At 40.3% G+C, this 19,986-nt stretch overlaps 2 protein-coding genes and 1 long non-coding RNA gene across 5 annotated transcripts in view; 1 reads left to right on the top strand and 2 right to left on the bottom strand.

The window, feature by feature from the left end:
• Positions 1–19,986, top strand: part of LOC145451664 (uncharacterized) — a 196,839-nt gene that overhangs the window by 9,414 nt on the left and 167,439 nt on the right. Inside the window, exons 2-4 of one of the 2 annotated variants that reach the window (XM_080329881.1) lie at positions 7,442–7,589; positions 11,198–11,307; positions 12,341–13,139. The exons of the other annotated variant lie outside the window; for it this stretch is intronic. Coding sequence (XP_080186007.1) covers positions 7,442–7,589; positions 11,198–11,307; positions 12,341–12,571 — 489 coding nt within the window. The 3' untranslated portion in view covers positions 12,572–13,139. Of the gene's footprint in view, positions 1–7,441; positions 7,590–11,197; positions 11,308–12,340; positions 13,140–19,986 lie in introns of those variants that run through there. 2 annotated transcript variants of the gene reach the window in all.
• Positions 1–19,986, bottom strand: part of LOC145451672 (uncharacterized) — a 324,257-nt gene that overhangs the window by 253,552 nt on the left and 50,719 nt on the right. The gene's annotated exons all lie outside the window — the stretch shown is intronic.
• LOC145451660 (uncharacterized) overlaps positions 1–19,986 on the bottom strand; it is a 64,433-nt gene that overhangs the window by 42,194 nt on the left and 2,253 nt on the right. The window contains exons 2-4 of one of the 2 annotated variants that reach the window (XM_080329874.1): positions 16,599–16,746; positions 14,848–14,957; positions 14,140–14,454 (exon numbers count right to left, since the gene is read on the bottom strand). In XM_080329874.1, coding sequence (XP_080186000.1) covers positions 14,200–14,454; positions 14,848–14,957; positions 16,599–16,746 — 513 coding nt within the window. In that variant the 3' untranslated portion in view covers positions 14,140–14,199. Of the gene's footprint in view, positions 1–14,139; positions 14,455–14,847; positions 14,958–16,598; positions 16,747–19,986 lie in introns of those variants that run through there. The other variant, XM_080329875.1, reaches the window with a different exon arrangement.

Genomic DNA, 19,986 nt, shown 5'->3' with positions numbered 1-19,986 from the left:
AGTGGAGCGCAGATACAACTCCGACGCGAAGCGACCCGGTCCGTCAGATTGGTGGGTGCTTATCGTAACCCCTACACTATCTGACAAGATAGGGTAGTGCTACGATCCGAAACCTCAAGAACTTTATTTAGATTGGGAATTCCTAGAGCCGACCATATAGGACAGTGATTCCTAACCTTTTTTGGTGTCGCAGCCGCATTTCAAATATCAAAGTACGCTTGGAGCCGCACGAATACACTCATTGGTATAACAAAAATTATAAAGCATGAAAGCACGCACCAAAGAATAGCAACACTTACAAGAAAACAAATGCAAAATCAATTTAATGTCCAACTCGGATGTTGAGGCATATTTTTTAGTCGTCCGACAGAATCATATCGAATTAGGAGACGGTAAAAAGAGGATTTTTAATATTACTCATCAAAATCGAAAGCATTCACACTTATGAATAGTCGGTATACGCATGTCCTAGCCGCGCCAAGCGCGAAATATTTTCAAAGGTTATGAATGAATAATGTTAGTCGCATATATACTGTGTCGCGTCTGTATACCGCTGGGCTCATTTGGTCTGGACATGATTGTCGTACCAGTAAACAGAAGACTCTTGTTTCGTTGGCTTTTACTAACTTAAATCTCGGCGTCAAATACAACAGTAACAGTAACAGTAACAGTAGCGATTTAAGTAATAGAGGAATTGGCAACTAATGATTAGAAAAGCAATGATCACATGATGCACGATGGCTTGAATACAAAAGACTATACGAATCACCACAATCTCCCCCACCAAATAAAATTGAATACAGAATTGGCACATTAGCACATCAAAATCACTTTACGCGGTCGCCGTACCATTCCGGACACTTTCACTTTCTAACCCTATTAGATCAGCGCGGAATTGGCGTATGCGACGAATTGTCCTTCATTAACGAAGTCTCATTCTCGGGCTCTTTATCATCCAACGCCTCGGCACGATCATTCGGTGTCAGAATGATTTCAGTCCTTGACGTATCGGCTCTCGCTTCCGGTTTCTCCACATCAATGGTGGTAGGGTTCGGTGCCAAGTCTCTCACGTACACGGTGGACTCTCTTCCATCTTCGTGGCGTATTAACGCGTACTTAAGATTCACATCAAGCAGCTCGACCGGGTCGCAAAGCGGTTCAGACTTTGAAGATCGATGAAAACGTCGCAACAGTACAGAGTCGGCGAAAAGTAACCAATCAGGAATCGAGAGTCCAATCATCGAGCGTCTAGGAAAACCAAAAAATCGTTCATGTGGTGTCACGTTAGTAGCTGTACAAAGCAGCGATCGCACGCTATGTAGCGCATCATTCAATACCATTTCCCACGCAGATTCCGGCAGCCGCTCCGTAGCAAGAATCAATTTGATGGTTCTCCAAATCGTTTGGTTGACGCGTTCACACTGAGAATTACCCGTAGGATGACCTGCTAGTAGCGACACCACGTTTGGTTAAAAATGTAATCAAATCTCTGGAGATAAAGGAGCTTCCTCTATCGCTATGGATATATTCGGGAACTCCTACGAGCGAAAACAGCGTCTTCAAGTTGCGCATCACGGTTGGAGTTGACATATCACGACATGGAAACACAAAGGGAAATCGACTGTATTCATCCACAATAATCAATAAAAACCTGTTTCTCCCAGCCACGGGGCCTTTGAAGTCCATACTGATGCGTTCCCATGGGCGAGTGGCTCTGACAAGCTTATCATGCTCGTTGTTGTTGAAAAACCGAGGCTTCAATTATTCCCTCTTCGAGTAAGCGATTAACTTCGTCCTTGATGAACGATTGATCTTCGCGACTATAATTTCTTAACGGAGCGGCGATAGGCTTGCAATTGGAATCTAGGAACCGAAATAGCTGAAGAGGATCTGCCTTAGCAGGGGACAAAGCGCACGATCGACTTTGTATTGTCAGCGGTTCTTCGTTTCCGTCAAACTCGAAGATGACTTTCTTGCGCTTCTTCATGAAATCATGACCAAGAATTACATCAGCGCACAAATCCTTAACCACCCCGAATGTGATACCCACATAGTTTCGAGATGGCATTTCGAAAGAAACAGTAAAGGTGCCGGATACTTCGGCTGTCGCTGTCTTGGACGCGAGTGATATGGTGGTGGGCTGACCTCGTGGCAAGAATCCTAGTTTAGTAGCTAGCAACTCGTCCATATAATTTTCGAAGGAGCCAGAGTCTAAAAGAACGCCCACAAGTAATTGATGGATTTTAGCTGTGCATGACGCACGCCAGAGACAATTTGGAACTCCGTCTAGAAGCATGCTGGCGGTCGCTCGGATGTCATATGAACGAGGGGATCGACATACCTTTGCAAAATGCCCCATTCTTCCGCATTTAGGCATTCGACATCCTTTGCAGGACAATATCGCTTGTCTGCCACATGAGATCCGCCGCAGAAGATACATTTGCGCAGTAATCTCGGTGCTCCAGGCTTTTCTACAGCAGCGCTAGAATCAGTCCCGTGTTCCTGATCTCTTTGCCGAACTGCTGCAATTTCCGTAGAAGCGATGGTATCAGACGAAGGAGTGATGACATTGTACGAGCTTGCGAACAACTGGGCTCTTTCCAATGTGTCCGCAGTCTGGGAGGCTTTTTGCATAGTTAGTTCATCGCATTCCAGTAATCTCTGTCGAATTGCTGGGGACCTCAGCCCAGTGATGAAAGCGTCTCTTACAGCTTCCTCTTTATGCTTTTGAGCATTTACGGCCAAGAAGTTACAATCTTTGGACAATGCCATCAATTTTCTAGAAAATTCTGACACTCCGACCTCTTGCGTTGCAGTTGCTAGCTGATGTCGGGCGTACACTTCGTTTTTCTTCTTTTTGTAAAGGGACTGCAGCTCGGTGATAGCAGCATCGTAATTATCAATTTTCAATTCAATAAATGAGAAGACTTCAGGTGATAAATAACCTGACAATATAGCGAGCTTGTTTACATCGGTTGAAGGAGCAGTTATAGCTTCGATTAAACTCTTCAACATCCGCTCCCAATGAGAGAAGATCTTTACACTGTCTGCAGTGTCTGGTAGAACGTCCAACGTTGGAACTTTAATATACTTCTCTCCGGACATTACTGCAGGCGATCTATCTCCAAGCAGCGAGATATATTTTAAGTTAGTAAAATTGTCGTACCAGTAAACAGAAGACTCTTGTTTCGTTGGCTTTTACTAACTTAAATCTCGGCGTCAAATACAACAGTAACAGTAACAGTAGCGATTTAAGTAATAGAGGAATTGGCAACTAGTGATTAGAAAAGCAATGATCACATGATGCACGATGGCTTGAATACAAAAGACTATACGAATCACCACAATGATCATTCGGCGCTTGGGCAAATCAATATCGAAGGTTTCAGTAAACACGCGTCTAGCACTTTGTTCGGCCCTGTGGATATAATGCTGTATCAGCTGTACCAGCTGTATCAGCTGTATCAGCTGTATCACCCTGTGGATATAAAGCTGTATCAGCTGTATCAGCTGTATCATCCTGTGGATATAAAGCTGTATCAGCTGTATCACCCTGTGGATATAAAGCTGTATCAGCTGTATCACTCTGTGGATATAAAGCTGTATCAGCTGTATCACCCTGTGGATATAAAAGCTGCCGTATCACCCTGTGGATATGAAGCTGTATCAGCTGTATCCCGATCTTATAGGCCGATTTTATCATGAATTATTGAAAATTTTTGTGCTCAACCCTGGCTCACTAAACAGTACAACAATAATTTCGTGGCAAAAGCGAACAAGGTGATGGGGGACGGTTTATCACCCTATAGGAGCCCAAGATTCAAGGTTTTTAGGGGAGCCTGACGAAGTGCTGTTTTGTTCCTGCCAACGGGTATACACACCCGGAGATGTTTAATTAATTAACACTCGTGGGGTCCTACCTTTTTAAACAAACCTCATTCACATTAGATTACGTGAGCAGGGAGACGTTAAAAAAATTGATAGCAATCTATATGCAATGCCCGATCATATATTGACCGACTCAATCATGAAATATAGAAATTTCTCTTTCTTCGCGCGTGTAGGCGAGAAGAGCTGACTCACTAAATGTGTGACAGCCTACTAGACTATTTCGCGCATCCCAGACATAGTATAGACCTAATACTAATTGCAAAGTGATACCTGGGTGAATCTCGGTACGGTTTGTCTAAAATATGGGAGCAGCGATGATTCTCAAAGTTAAAGTAATTAAAAAAATAATAATAAAAAAATCAAGAATTGTTTGAACACAAGACAGAGACACCGATTCCATACAGGTAGAGTGATACAGTTGATAGCACTGTGTTACAGCTGATAGCTGATACAGCTTTATATCGACAGGGTGATACAGCTGATACAGCTTTATATCCACAGGGTCATACAGCTGATACAGCTTTATATCCACAGGGTGATACAGCTGATACAGCTTTATATCCACAGAGTGATACAGCTGATACAGCTGATACAGCTGGTACAGCTGATACAGCTTTATATCCACAGGGCCCTTTGTTCTAAGGTTTCATTGCCGACTATCTTTCTGCGAGTGCAGACGCGAAGTCACACGACACGTTCTCTCATAATTGCGAATATAGTCAAATAAATCTGCCACGAAATCTTCTACTTCATGGTCATAAACGAAGACCTACGAAAAATGTTGATGGCCCCTAGCTACGCCATTTCTTAGGAGCTGATATTTTAGTTATCAACGTCCCAAAGTTCCCGGTCAGGCAAGTTGCAAGTTCACAATAAATTATCTGGGTATTTTAATTTTTGATATCATAACCAATTTCGAGAATTGCCTCGCGTGCCGATCAAAACCTTCTCACGGGCCCCGTTTAGCCTGCGGGTCGCGGGTTGGCCGCCCCTGAAATGGAGAATCGTTTCTCTGGGTATTGGTTATCAAGTTGGGATACTTTACCTCTGGAACTTGACTCCAAATTTCAAGTAAGTCTTCACTTTTAAATAATTGCTTGTGCACGATATCTGACTGCATGTCTATCAACTCAAGTTGAAAATTACTAGGGTGCAGTGGCAAATCGTCGCTGAGTAGGGAATCGCTACTCGATAGCAGAGGAATTGGTCTCCACCCTTAATTATAAACGCCAGAGTCCAAGGCAAGCAAGGGTAATTTTTTAATATGAAGTTAACTTTTTTGTTATAAATTGATTTCTTAATATTTTTATGGGATTTTCAAACGTCAATGGGAGCCGCGCGAGGGCTGGCTGAATGCATGAATACATACATATGAAGCCGCATGAAACCCTCGAGAAGTCTACGTAGAACTAAAATTTAATGGTAGTTAGCCTACTTCTGGATCTCACCATCGAGTCAATTCAGAAGCATGCACATAAACTTTTGTAAATTTTATATGGATTAGTTTAGCATTGATATAGGCAGATTGGCGAGTGCTATGCATTGAAATAAACTGGAAATGTCTATCATTACTACTGCATAGCCTACTATATATCAGAGATGAGCGGATTTGAAATTTCTATGTCCTAATCCAATCCAAATCCGAACCTTCAAATCCAAATCCAAATCCTAATCCATAAGTTTTTCTTATTCATGTCCATGTCCAATCCTAATGCGATTCCAACTGGAAATTCAGAAAAAATACTAATTTATGCAATGGAGGGATTCGAAAATTTTCTTTCACAACCAACGATTCACTTGATTCAAGAGATCTTAGTAACCATTAGTACATTAATTACTGATCTGAATAAAGTTTGTCGCCATTCGCCACACGACATTTCAATCTCCCGGAAAATAGGTAAATCCAATCCAAATCCTAATCCGTTCTGAAAAAAATGTCTAATCCAAATCCAATCCAAATCCGACAAAATTTCACAAATCCTGTTTTTTCAAAACCTAATCCTAATCCATGCTCATCTCTGCTATATATGTCGTAATGTGATAGCTCTTCATACATTCCAGCACTTAATTGACAAGTTTAGGGGGGTTACACGCTGAGTAATATTGGTAATATTGCAATTTATACCTGACTATGAGTCGTTACTTTGATGTCAGTGAAATTGTGTCGAAATTCACTCTTCATAGAGACGATCTATAAAGGTGCATGACTAACAGAACTCAAGATATATCATTTTCTGACGGGTATTAAAAATGAATCCATGCATTTGACGAAGTCTTCAGACATAATATAATCCACTATATTTTAACATTCATGTAGAGCAGCGTTCTCAACCAGGGGCCCGCGGATCCCTAGGGGCCCGGAAAGTATTTTTAGGGGGTCCGTGAAACCTCTAAATTGGTAAAGTGATTGATAACCTAATTTTTATTTTATTTTTTATTAGGAAAAGCATGAGACAGTTTCGTTTCATAATTGCTAAAACTTTAGGACTCCTATCATTAAAATGGTCGACTGGGATAAAATATACGACTGTGCAAACTCATTTTATTGTCAAATTGCCAATAGCCTGTCGATGCAAAAATATTGCTGTGTAGAGGTATTTTGTTGAGGATTGTGGAAAAAAGAAATGTTGTAGTGTAGAAAGATAGCATTTGGGATTTGGAGTTGTCAGTCAGAGAAAATTAGAAAACAGTCGTTGGAAATAGAAATTCCTGACTTTTCTCCTAATCCGTCCCAATGAAGGAATTGACACCTCGTCACGATATCCATTTTGTCCTGTGATATAGCACCACTAAATAACTTCGAGATGAGATGTCAAATAGAAATGACTAGGTTGGACGCGACGTGTGCATTAAAAACACAAACCAAAAGCTGTCGTCGGAAGCGTTACGCGGTGATATTACATTCACCACCAATTAATATATTTTCGTGGAAATGGATTTTCGGCACTCATTCATATCCAATCGAATACGCTGATTTTCAGAACATTAAATACAGCTGCCAAATTCGTTTCGAAATAATAAAACTCTACCCAATTTCTACATATGGTGTGATGTTATTTTAAAGAAAGGTCATTTTGTGGCTGTTTTTCACTTGCCTAAAATCTATATATGCACGGAACAGAAGACGGTTGGATAATAACTGTGCAAATTTTGAACGATAACTTGAGGGGGTCCGTGGGGGTCAGTCGTGGTCCAAAAGGGGTCCGCGAAGACAAAAAGGTTGCGAACCACTGATATAGAGAAATTGACTATAACTATGCATAGGTAGGATTGGTAGCGGTAATGCATAGTGCGTAAACAGTATTTTGCTATTGAGATGATAGACTGAATAACCCTATTAAACAGGGTAATATTCCTGCGAAAATGCGCCATGCAGTAATTAATCAATGATGAATAAGACTTCGCCTGTCGAATAGGAACGCGAACCGTGAGTTTCGCACCTAATACCTAGTTGATGGTGGCCTAGCTTGTATGATCATACCCTTATTTTCCTCAGCAAGGTTCGTTCAATTACCAAACTACTTACCCACTTCTTTATTTCAATTTCCAGGTTATTCTTACGACAAGAAAGGACGAGATCACGTGGTACCGGAGCCTCTCTCGCGAGATACCTAAATGCCACAATTCTTGGACAGTTGCTTTCTGTTACCTACTAACTCCCACAGGAATACGTCTACGTCATCACTTTGATCGGCTTGGTTAGTTCACGAAAAATCATAGATTCTTGTTCATTCGAAAAGCAGTTGGCAGTACGCAGCTAGTTCCACATACCCACCATATTACATCCGTAAATGTTGAACAGGTTGCCCGACATGGGAATGTATATATAGTCCATACCAACGTTAAAAGTGCGATTGTTCAATAATTAATCATTCTCACCAAAAGTACTTTTTAAGTCCAATCCAAGCCTGTCAATCGAACTGCGCGGCACAATTAGTCTTCCAATCAACAAGTAGGCTTAAATATAACTTCCAAGTCAGGGGTCGGCAAACCCCGGCAGGCGTGCCATTTGTGGCACGCGAGACGGTTTTTCATGTCAGGCCAAATGATTTGACGTAAACTATTATAACCATGATTTTGCAAAAAATGAAACAGAAGTTTTCAAAATGTATAAAGCTCGTAGGCGATCCAAAATTATTTCGTAAATCAACATAAAATAGAGTATTTTAGGACAGATTTTGCTTATCTTGAAATTATTTACCGCGCTTCGCGCGATTTATTGGACCTGATGTTTTGATTATAATGTGGGAACCCCCAATAAATAAATATATATGTATACAGAAAATGCTATGCATAATGTACAGGAATCGAGTCAACCGTATTGGCAGTTATGAAAAAACGTCAACCGAATATCGTATGAAACCATTGGAATGCTTTGTTCAGCCTAGGGGAGCCAAACTTATGAACTGGCATTCCAGCGCTGGGCATTTTCACGCTATAGAAGCGATAACATGCGAACATGCGTGTGTGCGCTGCCAAAATGACTGTCGGCGATAAAACCTTGAAACAAAATAACCGCCGCATGCTGGCCAAAACGTTCGGCATTGATATGTCCACTGTCCAGGTGCCGTTGATATGTCCACTGTCCTGGCGCCGATATGACCAACGCCGAATAGTCCAGTGCCTGCAGCTTGAGCCGCATGTATCCAATGAGATCTCCCGAGGAAAATAACGAGCCCGGTGTCGAAATGCGAATTGGGAATCGTGTTTTTCTCTCAGAAGCAGATATTTAAATTTCGACTGGTGGCAAGCGATTCCAATATTTCTGGAGCAACGACAATCTTTATCTAGTGTTACCATATTTTGTTACCATACTTTGTAATTGGTTGACAAAAATAAAATAAAAAAGGCAACTTTCTGACTCAACTCCCGAAAGTTCCACCGGAACGTCACTTGAGTACTAATTTCCTATATCTCAGTTGACATTTAACATACATTTAACCAACATTTTTGAAAAAGAAGTTAAATTCTCAAAAAAGAGGACATTTCGGCGTCCTCTGAGGACACAGAAAATACATCATTGTGCGACTGAAAATAAAATATGTAAACATTGTATACCATGTAAGCGATAGGTCGGGTGCGGTAGCGACCAAGATTTATTTCCTTCGCGACCAATAATTCACGAATCCGAAACCGATGCCGTTGTCAGCTGCAGAAAAACGGGTGGTGGTATTCTTTGCTTAAACGTTAACTATAGTATTATATTGAATGTTTGGCATGCGAGCTGGTAAAAGTTGGAGATTTTTGACATTTTGGCACGCTGCGCACAAAAGGTTGCCGGCCCCTGTGCTAACTCAATTATTATCAGACAGGCTAGGCGGGCTCCTAGGGTCTACGAGGCATTTTCAAGGGGTCCGCAGAACCACTACATTTGCAACATGATTGATAACTAAATTTATGATTTTCCAAGCTCCATTCCCAGCGAAAATAGTCTGCATTAGCGCCAAAAACGTGGTACACGAAAAGAGAACCAACGTCACAATTATACTGCGGTATATATCACACACGACATTTTTATCTATAGATGTTGTATGACAAACTTAAAGAAGCACAAATGGAGGACAATGGAACGACACATATAGGGGTCGCTAGAAAGTATTCACGTAAAGTCGCAGGAATTATAACAATGCTTTGCACCATCAGAATCAATCAGAACCGTCTTTTCCGCAAAGTAACCAAGATATCTTAAGTAGCGAGTGAGCAATGCTCAGTGAGCATATACAAAGAAAAACGCCGATTGATAATGAAGTTTTGCGCAAATATGACTCTATATTGAAGCTCACAAACAAGGAAATTCTGTCCAGCCGCTATCATTTTATGGAGCAGTTTATTTGCATAACTGATAAAACTTCAGATCTCTCACATCAGCAGACAGATTAAATAACCTCAATATACAATTGAATGGTATATTCATATAAAATGAACCCGAATATTTTCGACTGACACTCGTCAGGGGTAATCGTCAGCAAATAGTAGAGAATTGGAAAGAACATTGTATATCAACAATCTTATCACAAAATATGACGTCACCAGCATGAAAGAGACAGCGTTCAATGTACTATTTTTAGGTGGTACATGAACTCCTTTTGTCGGCGGAGTTTTGGTTGGTGTATTTTGATAACGTACCATGGAGTTCATGTACCACCTAAAAATAGTATATTGAACGCTCTCTCTTTCATGCTGGTGACGTCATATTTTGTGATACGATTGTTGATATACAATGTTCTTTCCAATTCTCTACTAGTTGCTGACGATTACCCCTGACGAGTGTCAGCCGAAAATATTCGGGTTCATTTTATTATGAATATACTATTCAATTGTATATTGAAGTTCTGTACCTCCAAGAAGCTCTTCATTGAATGACCCACTGTACAAACTCATTTCATCAGCCTGTAGGCTAATAGTACACGGGTGAGATTATGTTCATTACAAAAATATTGTCGTTTGTAGATGTTTTGGTGGGGTATGAAGAAAAGATAACACTTTGGGGTACCAAGTTCAATCAGTGTAACTTGACCAACTTCACAATGTTTGCAAAGCTTTCGGGATTTGAATCTGTTGGTAAACATTTACAGTCACTTGAAAAGTAATTCGTGAAGTAGCTCCTCGCCCGTCCCAGAGGGTTAAAATCAGCGTGAAGATTCAGGGTATTGTCAATTGGTCCCATCAAATCTTTCAGCCGGTCGCTAAAAGTAATTGACATAAACCAGTATTGCTGACTGGTTCGCTGTTCACATCAACCTTCACGACGCGGTTCTGTATAACGGACGAGAGCCTGCTGAATCCGGTCACTGGTTAAAACTTCTTCACAAAATCCATTCTCTTCTGTGGTAACGAAAACCAGATGAGCGAGATGCTGAATAGAAATGACTAAGCTGGGCGCATTATGTTCTGTTCCATGAAAAATTTGTTTCGCACATTTCCGTGCCTCATATTTCGGTCATACCCGAATAATACTTTTTATTATTCCATTCCTCTCCACCCTATCTTTATAAAATGGATTTTCGGATATCTATCGTATATTGTCAAGGGCGCCTATTTCCAAGGCTCGCGTCTGAAATGCAGCTGCAAAAATGCATGTAAGTAAATTTGTTTTGAAACACTAACAGTGATTTTGTGGTTTAGGCATTGGTGACCCCTGGGCTAGGCAATAGGTAATATAGTGGAAAAATACAGACAACAGTTGAAGGATTATTGAGGTATACTTGGAGTATCAACTTAGAAGGTCCGCGAAGGAAAAAAGATTGAGAACCATTCTTCCAACTGAAAAAGTTTATTGTGATTTTAAATTCATTATGATTTCCAGTACGAGTCGTCCACGGCATCAAGGAATGGGGACTTTTCAGTAAGTACGACTGGTCTAATCAGGAAGTTCTGATCAAGCGTTATCGCGAACACAACACTGGAGTGCTGTCTGTGAGTAATAATAGCTAATCATTGTATCGTTGTACTCGCTAGCATAGATATTAAAATTACTTTTCTAGTACTCATCAGCCGTGTTATGCTACTCACAAATGGGACTCGGCGACAGTTTTCATGTCAAGCGTGATGAACTTGATGGCGAGCCTGTTGAGCCACTTGTTCACATTGGTATTCGAGCGGCGTTCTATTTACATAGACGCAATTATGACAATCGGAAGTCGCCTGTATTTTCGAGTAAAGTCGAGTTATGGTTGCGCTTATTCTAACTTTTGAATTGTTCATAGCAAATACCAATCCAAAGCCCTAGAGTTCTCAAAATTGGTCCCGTTATTCTAATATACGGGGTAGACGAAACGCCAACAAAGTATTGGTGATTTTATTTCGAGGTCAATACAATTTTGTCTCATTATCGATGCTATCATAGTAGTTACCACGGTGCCAAAGGAAGAAAAAAATGAACAGACAGATCTGTGTCCGAGGAAATATCCGTATCGTCAATCTCCATTCCGTATTTATCGTCCTGTTAGCGTCCTTACTTACTATGGTAGCCTACTGTTGGATTAATTCGTGAGAATCACATAAGTTTACTTCGTGGTGAAAATTCGGCGGAGTTTGCTGAGCTACAAGGCAGGGAGTACTAATTTCTTACTTAGCTGGCGCTTGATTATAAATAAAAAAGTTTGTGTCAGATGTAACATATTTCATGGGATGTAGGCCTATGCTAAGCCTATATGCTTGACGACGAAGCAATAAGTGACATATCTGTCTGCCTATATATTTGAAATTACTAGGACCAAATAAAAGTTCTAGTTAAAATTAATTATCAGCATTAAAAGTCAAATTTTGATATGGGCAGAAAATATCACTTTATTGGCAAAAATATGGTCTTACAACCATATTGGTTACCTGGCATCGCCAAGACTAGATATACATAAAATGATATTTCAGCCTGAGCTCCTTAATTATTCGTGAGCCCGCCCGATACATGTTTTTAGTTTCGCGGAATACATGCATATAAATATAACAGCGATGCAGAAAAGAAAGATTGCTGATTTTCCACTTCTGTGAAGGCTGGGAAAGGCTGTGCGCTTTTCTCGGCGAAGAGATTCCCGATGAACCCTTTCCGCACGTGAACGAACGCGGACAACTAGCAATGTCGATGTGGGTTTTGCCAGTGTATGTCAGGATGATGAGAGAAGCATTCGTTGTTATGGCAATCATCGCTATACTAATTGCTTTGGTATTGCAGTTACATTGAAGTTCTTTGATTACTATAAGCAGTACATTAAATCGAGTGTCGAGTCGAAGTGGTATGGATCCATGTTTCATCTAAGCTGCGCGAAGTGAAAATAAGAGCGGGTTTATTAAGTAACAAAGCAGACAACCTAGCCGCAACATGGTTGAAAATGATTGTATGAGGTACTTGTTCAGTTTGAAATTATATGTCGCACGATGGAAATTCGCGTTATGGCACGACATAGTTTTTGCAGTTTCAATTTTTTGGAATAATAAGTTGTGACTGATGCTGTCAAATCAAATCATCTGATTCAAGGGTTATTGTCTCATGAGCCTGACATTCCATCCTCGAAACAGAAGAGAAAATCTGGTAAAAGATGCTCTAGCTGTATGCGATACCAGAAGCATAATATCCGTCTGACAGTGTCCCAAAATGTTTATACGCTTGAACGTTCGAAGATCTCTATAATATAGCATGATGTGTTCGCTGTCCAATCGAGGCATCTTCTAAAAGGTCAACTCTCGCATACTTACACACCTCAGAGAAAAAAGTAGAATAATGTTGTTTCAGGAGAAATTTATCTTGCATTGATGCGATGTGACGGACACACGTCCAATGAATGATGTCACTGATATGAATTGAATTGATTCTTGCATGCATGCATCCTTAATCTATGAATGTTTGTAATTTTCACGGAGATGCAATTGAGGCTTATGCGTTCACGCCGCACCTGAGTCAATTTAGTTATATCCTTAAGCTGAATCCTGTGAACAAAAGGGCATCGATATTTGCGGATACTCAAGTAATTACACATTCTGTTTCACAATATACGATATGAAAAAGATTCACAGTACAGAACTTACCAAGGTTTGTTTGTTAACGTGAACCTCTAAATTTCCAAGTTTCAGACTCAGAATGCGAACGTGAACCTCGCGTTCACGCAATCCCTACGGCTAAGCATTCTGGTAGTTTTCAGATGCCGTAAGCCCAAAATAGTTCAGAACCACTGTGCTAGTGTGTCGCTGGAACCTCGCTTTGTTTTGGTTCATGGTCGAAAACGTTTTCTCACAATTGTATATAGACCCGCGGGCCGCGCGTCACATTTTCATGTAATACGGGAAGTTGTCTGCGGGCCGCTCAAAATCCCGTCGCGGTCCGCGGGCGGGTCATAGGTACTAAAGTAGAAGTAGGAGTAATATCGTCAATTCCGACTCAATTAGAAGTAAAAGTAACTTTTTATAAGTATGTGAAAAAGTAAGTATTCTACGCCAAGTTTTTGATGTCAGTATTAATTGAATATTATTTTTTTCCTTTCAAAACATCACAGGACTGCGATACAATGAAAAGATAGGAAGGCGTCGAAACGACCTGGGGTAGTCTTTGAAATCAGACACCGACCCGGGCCTAGGCGATGTAAAGAAGAGGAATATATAGCACACTGAATGAAAAGTAAAGCGACATTGAGGCTTTGAATCTTTTGAAAACAAAAATCTTTAGCAATTGGTGTGCCAATGGTTTGGAGAGACACATGGACTGGACATGGAAAAGATTGTTACTTTTGCCCATACGGGTGCCTTACACAATGCTAATGTCGTATATCGTAACAAGCTTTATTAAATAAAACAAATTGTCCACAAAATATCACGAAATTAGCCAGCCATTTGTATTTTATTCAGCAGGTGGACACAGCAAGCGCTGGCAATCGCCGAAATCACGACCACGCCAACGTACAATTCTCTCTTCATTTTTTTAAATCCCTCCAAGTCCCAGGCCGATCCGACCAATGCGCCTTTCTTGTTTTCATGCGGGAAGACTTGATCTGGCATCGGTTTTCCCAAGAACCCGCATAGAGGCTTCCAGCCGTCTCGAAAATCAAACTGGAGAAGCCTTTCGTCATCACAGCGCTGAATGTTAGTTAACAGAAATTACTGCTCTTCTATATAGACTTCTAGAGCAGCAACGATTTCAGACATAACCTGAATTGTTTGATCTTATGATTCATGCAGTGCCTCAAGTCATACAATTTATAACTGGCGAGTAAATTTATAAACTTTCAGTCCACCCGTCACACTGAACAGAGCAGATCCTAGGTTGCGGACATTTTGTATCTGGGCATAAAATGTGTTCGAAGCCTGAGTCAAGTTAACATCGATCCCAAGTTCTGAGGCTGTGTCTGAACTCTGCTACCGTATGGTGGTTGTGGGACCGCTACAATTTTTTGTATCTCTCTTTTCCGAAATGCACCGAAAGCTTTAACAACGGCAAAACCTCCATATAATACAGACATAACCACTTACAGATACTACGGATGCGATATGCTCCCGGTATCTTCGCCTTAAGATCTCGTCGTTCGGAAGATAATGCCAACGAAATAATCCTTGGGGTGGACAAGCATACAGAACGCGATCTAAATTAAAGAATGGTACCGAGTTGTAGCGAATTTCGAATACCACCATGACTGTCACAAACAATAAGAGCACCCTCTAGAGCAGGGGTCACCAACCTTTTTGCAACCGAGGGCTACTTTTGCGTAATGATTGAAGCGGCGGGCTACTATTTACTCCCGCCGTTTACCCGTACCACACTGAATTTCCGCTTTGATATTCATAGAACTGGGCATGACTGGACATCATGTTATCTGTTTCTATAGCAGTCAGTGGGAAGCCTGGCATTGTATGATATCAACTAGTGCGCTGTACTCTAGTATTTAACTTGACACTGCAATTCTGAGCTAGTGTTCCAGATAAGCATTAATTAACCGTGTTTTGTGTTTGTTTTTGATGAAGTTCATGTCCGAAAAGGCTGATTCACAACGATAAGTTGAAACATAGACTCTTGCAACCTTCATAGCTGCTGCGCATACACCACTGTACTTTCCGTATCAACAATGCACCAAACGTTTGCTGCAGACTGAGGTGGGGGTCATTTTGCAGTGTTACAATTTCCAGAAATGACAAGATTTCATTATACCGGACAGCAGCAACGATTACAGAAAGTTAGAAACATGGAATATTAAACTGCGTAGTAATATTGTTTACTACTTCGGCATCGTCCTGGTCGTCGAGCTATCGTAACGGAACCCTCCACCATTTCAAGAAGACCGTGGACGGAATTCCGTCATGTCGCCTGTATAGGCAATGCACCGTATCTTGAATTTCTGGTGATTATATCACATACATCTATATATTACTAATTGTAATTGAAGATATTTTTAAGTGTTTATATATGTAAGTTACATGTTAGTGTGTTTTAAACAAGAATAGCTGAATCAATCAATCTATATATATAAAAGCTCGCTGGTAATAATCTGACGAATATTAGTAAATGGTGCTATTCCACCTATTTTCAGAATGGGCTCGCGGGTTACTCATCTAGTCCTCGCGGGCTACCTGGTGGTGGGTTGGTGACCCCTGCTCTAGAGGAGAGGTTCCCAAACTGGGCGCCACGAACACACGTGAAAGTTATTTTTCCAATATATCGCATTGAGAACCAAACCATAGAATATCTTCAGCATTTCCAAATTGTATTATATTTATAATTACAGTTCCCCTGTTTTTCCAAAATTGAAGCTGAATTAGAATTAGAACAACACATATTTTTTAAATTGGAATATAATTGGAATTATAGCTACATAGTTTTTTCCGAATTAGATTAGAAATAGAATTACTGAATTCGCAAAGATTTTGACACTGAATAAAGTTCAGTACATATTAAATCAGACTTCATCCTCATGAGCATGAAAATAGAAAATGTCTGTTCTGCAAGATTGGCTCCTTTCGTATGCTATACAGTCCTCAAGAAGCATTACCTGGAAAACTAATAATTAGACTATAATTAAAATTAGATCATAGAGACATATCACAATTAAATACTCTAATTAGACAATTATATAGTTGTCCAGGTCTGTGTACAATTACTTTCTACAACCAAGTATTCTTCCTACCGTTAAAAGTCTTGGCAAGTTAAGTCATCCGATACAACAGGAAAAGTTGACATAATTGAGAATGTAAATGACTCCTTTTCCTCTTTTTACATCCCATTCACTCACCGAGTCTACGAAAATGATCTCTTGTCCTTCGTCCAGTAGGGGTGAAATTGAAGCAAAGTCTGAACATCCACGAAGACGTACCTCTACGTATTAGTTCCCGAAAGCTCTTGAGCCATTCATATTCGTCATTTCTCGTTGTGAGAATCACCTGGATACGAGGAAGTGAATTTGTATATTAACAGAATTACGAAAACGAAGTAGGCCTATAGGGCATAAAAAAGCTATGGATGTCGCACTCCACCACTGGATCAACTTCATGAGGTTTCAGCATTTCAGATGCGGTATAATAAAGCGCCTAATGCAGTGGTTCTCAGTCTTTTTGATTTTGCGGACCCCTTTTGGACCGTCACGGACCACACGGAATCCCTCAAGTTTTCGTTCAATTATCGTGCAACCGTCAACTGTCTTGTGCAAATATTAAATGTAGACTAGTGTTGAACAGCCACAAAATGACTTTTCCTGAAAATAACAGCACACTTCTATTGACTTTTATTATTTCGAAGGGAACTTTACTGCTGTATTTAATGTCTTGAAAATCCACGTCTTCGATTTGATATGACTGAGTGCCTAAAATCCAATTCCACAAAGATATATTGGTGCCGAATGTAATAGTAACGCGTAACGCCCCCGACGACAGCCTTTGGTGTGAGTTTTTAATGAACATATCACGTCCAGCCTATAGTCATTTCTATCTAGCATCTCATATTGACGTTATGTAGTGGTTATGTCACAGGAAAAATAGATTTCGTGGCGAGGTTTCAATTCCGTCATTGGGACAGATTCGGGGGAAAATTCAGGAATTTCTATCTCGAACGACTGTTTACTAATTTGCTGAGACTGACATCTCCAAATCCAAAATGCGTTGCAAGCATTTCGAAGGCACCCTGTTTGACCTTGCTATGTCCAACATTTCATTCTTCCACAAACCCCAACAAAACATCGCTAAACACCAATATGTTTTATCAGCACGCTATTGGCAATTTGACAGTTAAAATGAGTTTGCAAAGTCGGATATTTCATCTCAGACAACCATTTCAATGATATGAGTCTCAAAGTTTTAGCTATTATGAAGCGAAACAGACTCATGCTTTTCCTAATTAAAAAAAAGTAAAAATTAGGTTGTCAATCATTTTACGAAAAATTCGAGGCTTCGTGGACCCCCTGAAAATTCTTCACGGACCCCCGGTTGAGAACCACTGGCCTAATGAGTTGTAATCGTAGAACCCTTTGCGACCGGCGGTCTAGTATACTAGACCGCGACTGTTTAACACAGAAGAGTCGGTATTTTATCGAAGATAGCTAGACCTGTATTGGTCATACACTATTGCAATCGGTTTGTATGGATAGCTCTTATAAATACGCATACATCAGACCATGTATAATCTATTATTGCAATGTATATCCTGCTTGAAATGCAGATTGAACACGCAAAAACGTTTCCCGCAAAATTGAATTTATAATGATGTTCGCGTGAATGACTGCCTGAAATATAAACCATTGTATCTTCCGTTCTAGACGTCATATAACCAATTACAGTTATCTTCTATGACTTGTTGTTGGTCATACTATTCTATGAAAGTCCTTATATCGAAGATTAGCATGTAGAAGATGTTTCAAATTGACGTGAAAGAAGCATAGCGTATTACGTGAAAATCACGGCTGCGTCAGATCACCCGACTCGTTGCAGTTTCAAACAGATGTACAATTGGTTCATGGAATAGCAAATTGTACGTATGGTTAGCCATTATCCTGACATATTCATCAATATCCCTATCATGAAGCTTAGTTTTGTATAAGAAAGCCAACACCATCCCTAACACTACACAAATAAGCGTGCAAGTTAGGCTATTGTGGTACCCGAGCCTGTAATAACAACATCATATAGAGGCAGTTATATATCAGTTTTAGATGACACATGAAGTGACTGTTGGCTTCTATGAATACTGTCGATCATACATGGAACATTAGCCGTGTAGAATACAGTTCAAATTGATGTGAAATAAAGCAATAATGTATCACGTGAAATGACTTCTCGGGCGTATATGGGCGCTGGGCAGTGCCGAATAAGGCAATATGTGTATACTTACGGATCCATTATGCAGTTGCAAGTTACATATAACAAGCAACTGGGGTTGATAACACTTCAATAGCATGGAGATATATACGATCTAAGGGAAAATTGCCAAGGCAGTTACTATGTTATGTAGAGCTGGACGCGCGTTGCCTTCAGCGAGAATACGAGATTACGTAATCGATTGCTCATCGGCGGCGGCCGCGTGATTGTGCTTATCATCCCTACCTTTCCAAGATCGTAGCGCTGGGCTATGAAGCGCTATAGTAGCGTGTAATGTCTCATTGGAACGTAGAGATTCATGCGAAAGGCAATCAGGTGGTCATATACCCAAAGAGGGCCTAGGTATGACGTCAGGAGATATAGAAGAACAAAATTATATTTTATTTTCAAGAAATCAAAAACATTTTCTCGCATAACGTTATTCCCTCTGGCGTCTGAGCCGTGAGAGTATCTCAGACCGCTAGGCGGCTACTTCAGGTTTACGGCAATATATTGGGCGCCGATTTAAGCCATATGGATGACATTTTATCGTTTTTTTTTTGTGGATGCAGTAAAATTTTGGTCAGTAGGCCGGCCGGTTACAAAGGGTTTATGATAATTTCTATGTCACATTTATGCGAATCATAACTTACATTGATAATGTAGCTATAATAAATGTGTGACACTCTTGTCGTACAATATTTATCTAGCACATATCTCATTTCTGGTTTGAGAACTTGAAATTCCCTTCAAAACTACTTCAAAAAAACTTGGGCTATTCATCAAACTTCGCTATCACAACACCTTCAAAGCTACAATGCGATGGAAGAACAGCTTATATATCCAATTACCTAAACATTATGATAAAACATGACCCGTTGATGATTCGTGACCAAAAGTTTTGATTTTGACTCATCGCCAATTACAAGTGAGTAGCCGACGGGTGTAACACCAATAGATACTTCGGTGATCGAACATTTATATTACAATGCCTTCATTAGTATATTCAAGTCGTTTTTGATCTGATTCAATATTCGAACGCCGATTCATTTGACTCTGTCAATGACATGATCAATAGCCTACTTACAAAGAGTGCCCGAAACCCGGATTCGGCTGCACCGCTCAGATGTCCTCATATCCATAAATCCTTTTTACATTTTATAATATTTTATCTATGGTTGCAGCACGTCAAATGTCTGCTAGTTGCAACATTATAACACGAAAGCTTTTACGCTGTCATGATGCCTTTGCCCTCTCGCATTGTGTCTAATAACTCATTATTTCGACAGATTATGCCAAGTACACCATCAATTTGTTCAAACATTCAAAAATATG

This window comes from Botryllus schlosseri, chromosome 12 (genome assembly GCF_051294905.1).
Source record: "Botryllus schlosseri isolate E-star chromosome 12, Bs_hap1, whole genome shotgun sequence".
In the NCBI taxonomy this organism is placed as follows: Eukaryota; Metazoa; Chordata; class Ascidiacea; order Stolidobranchia; family Styelidae; genus Botryllus; species Botryllus schlosseri.
This window is presented reverse-complemented; position numbering and strand designations above follow the sequence as displayed.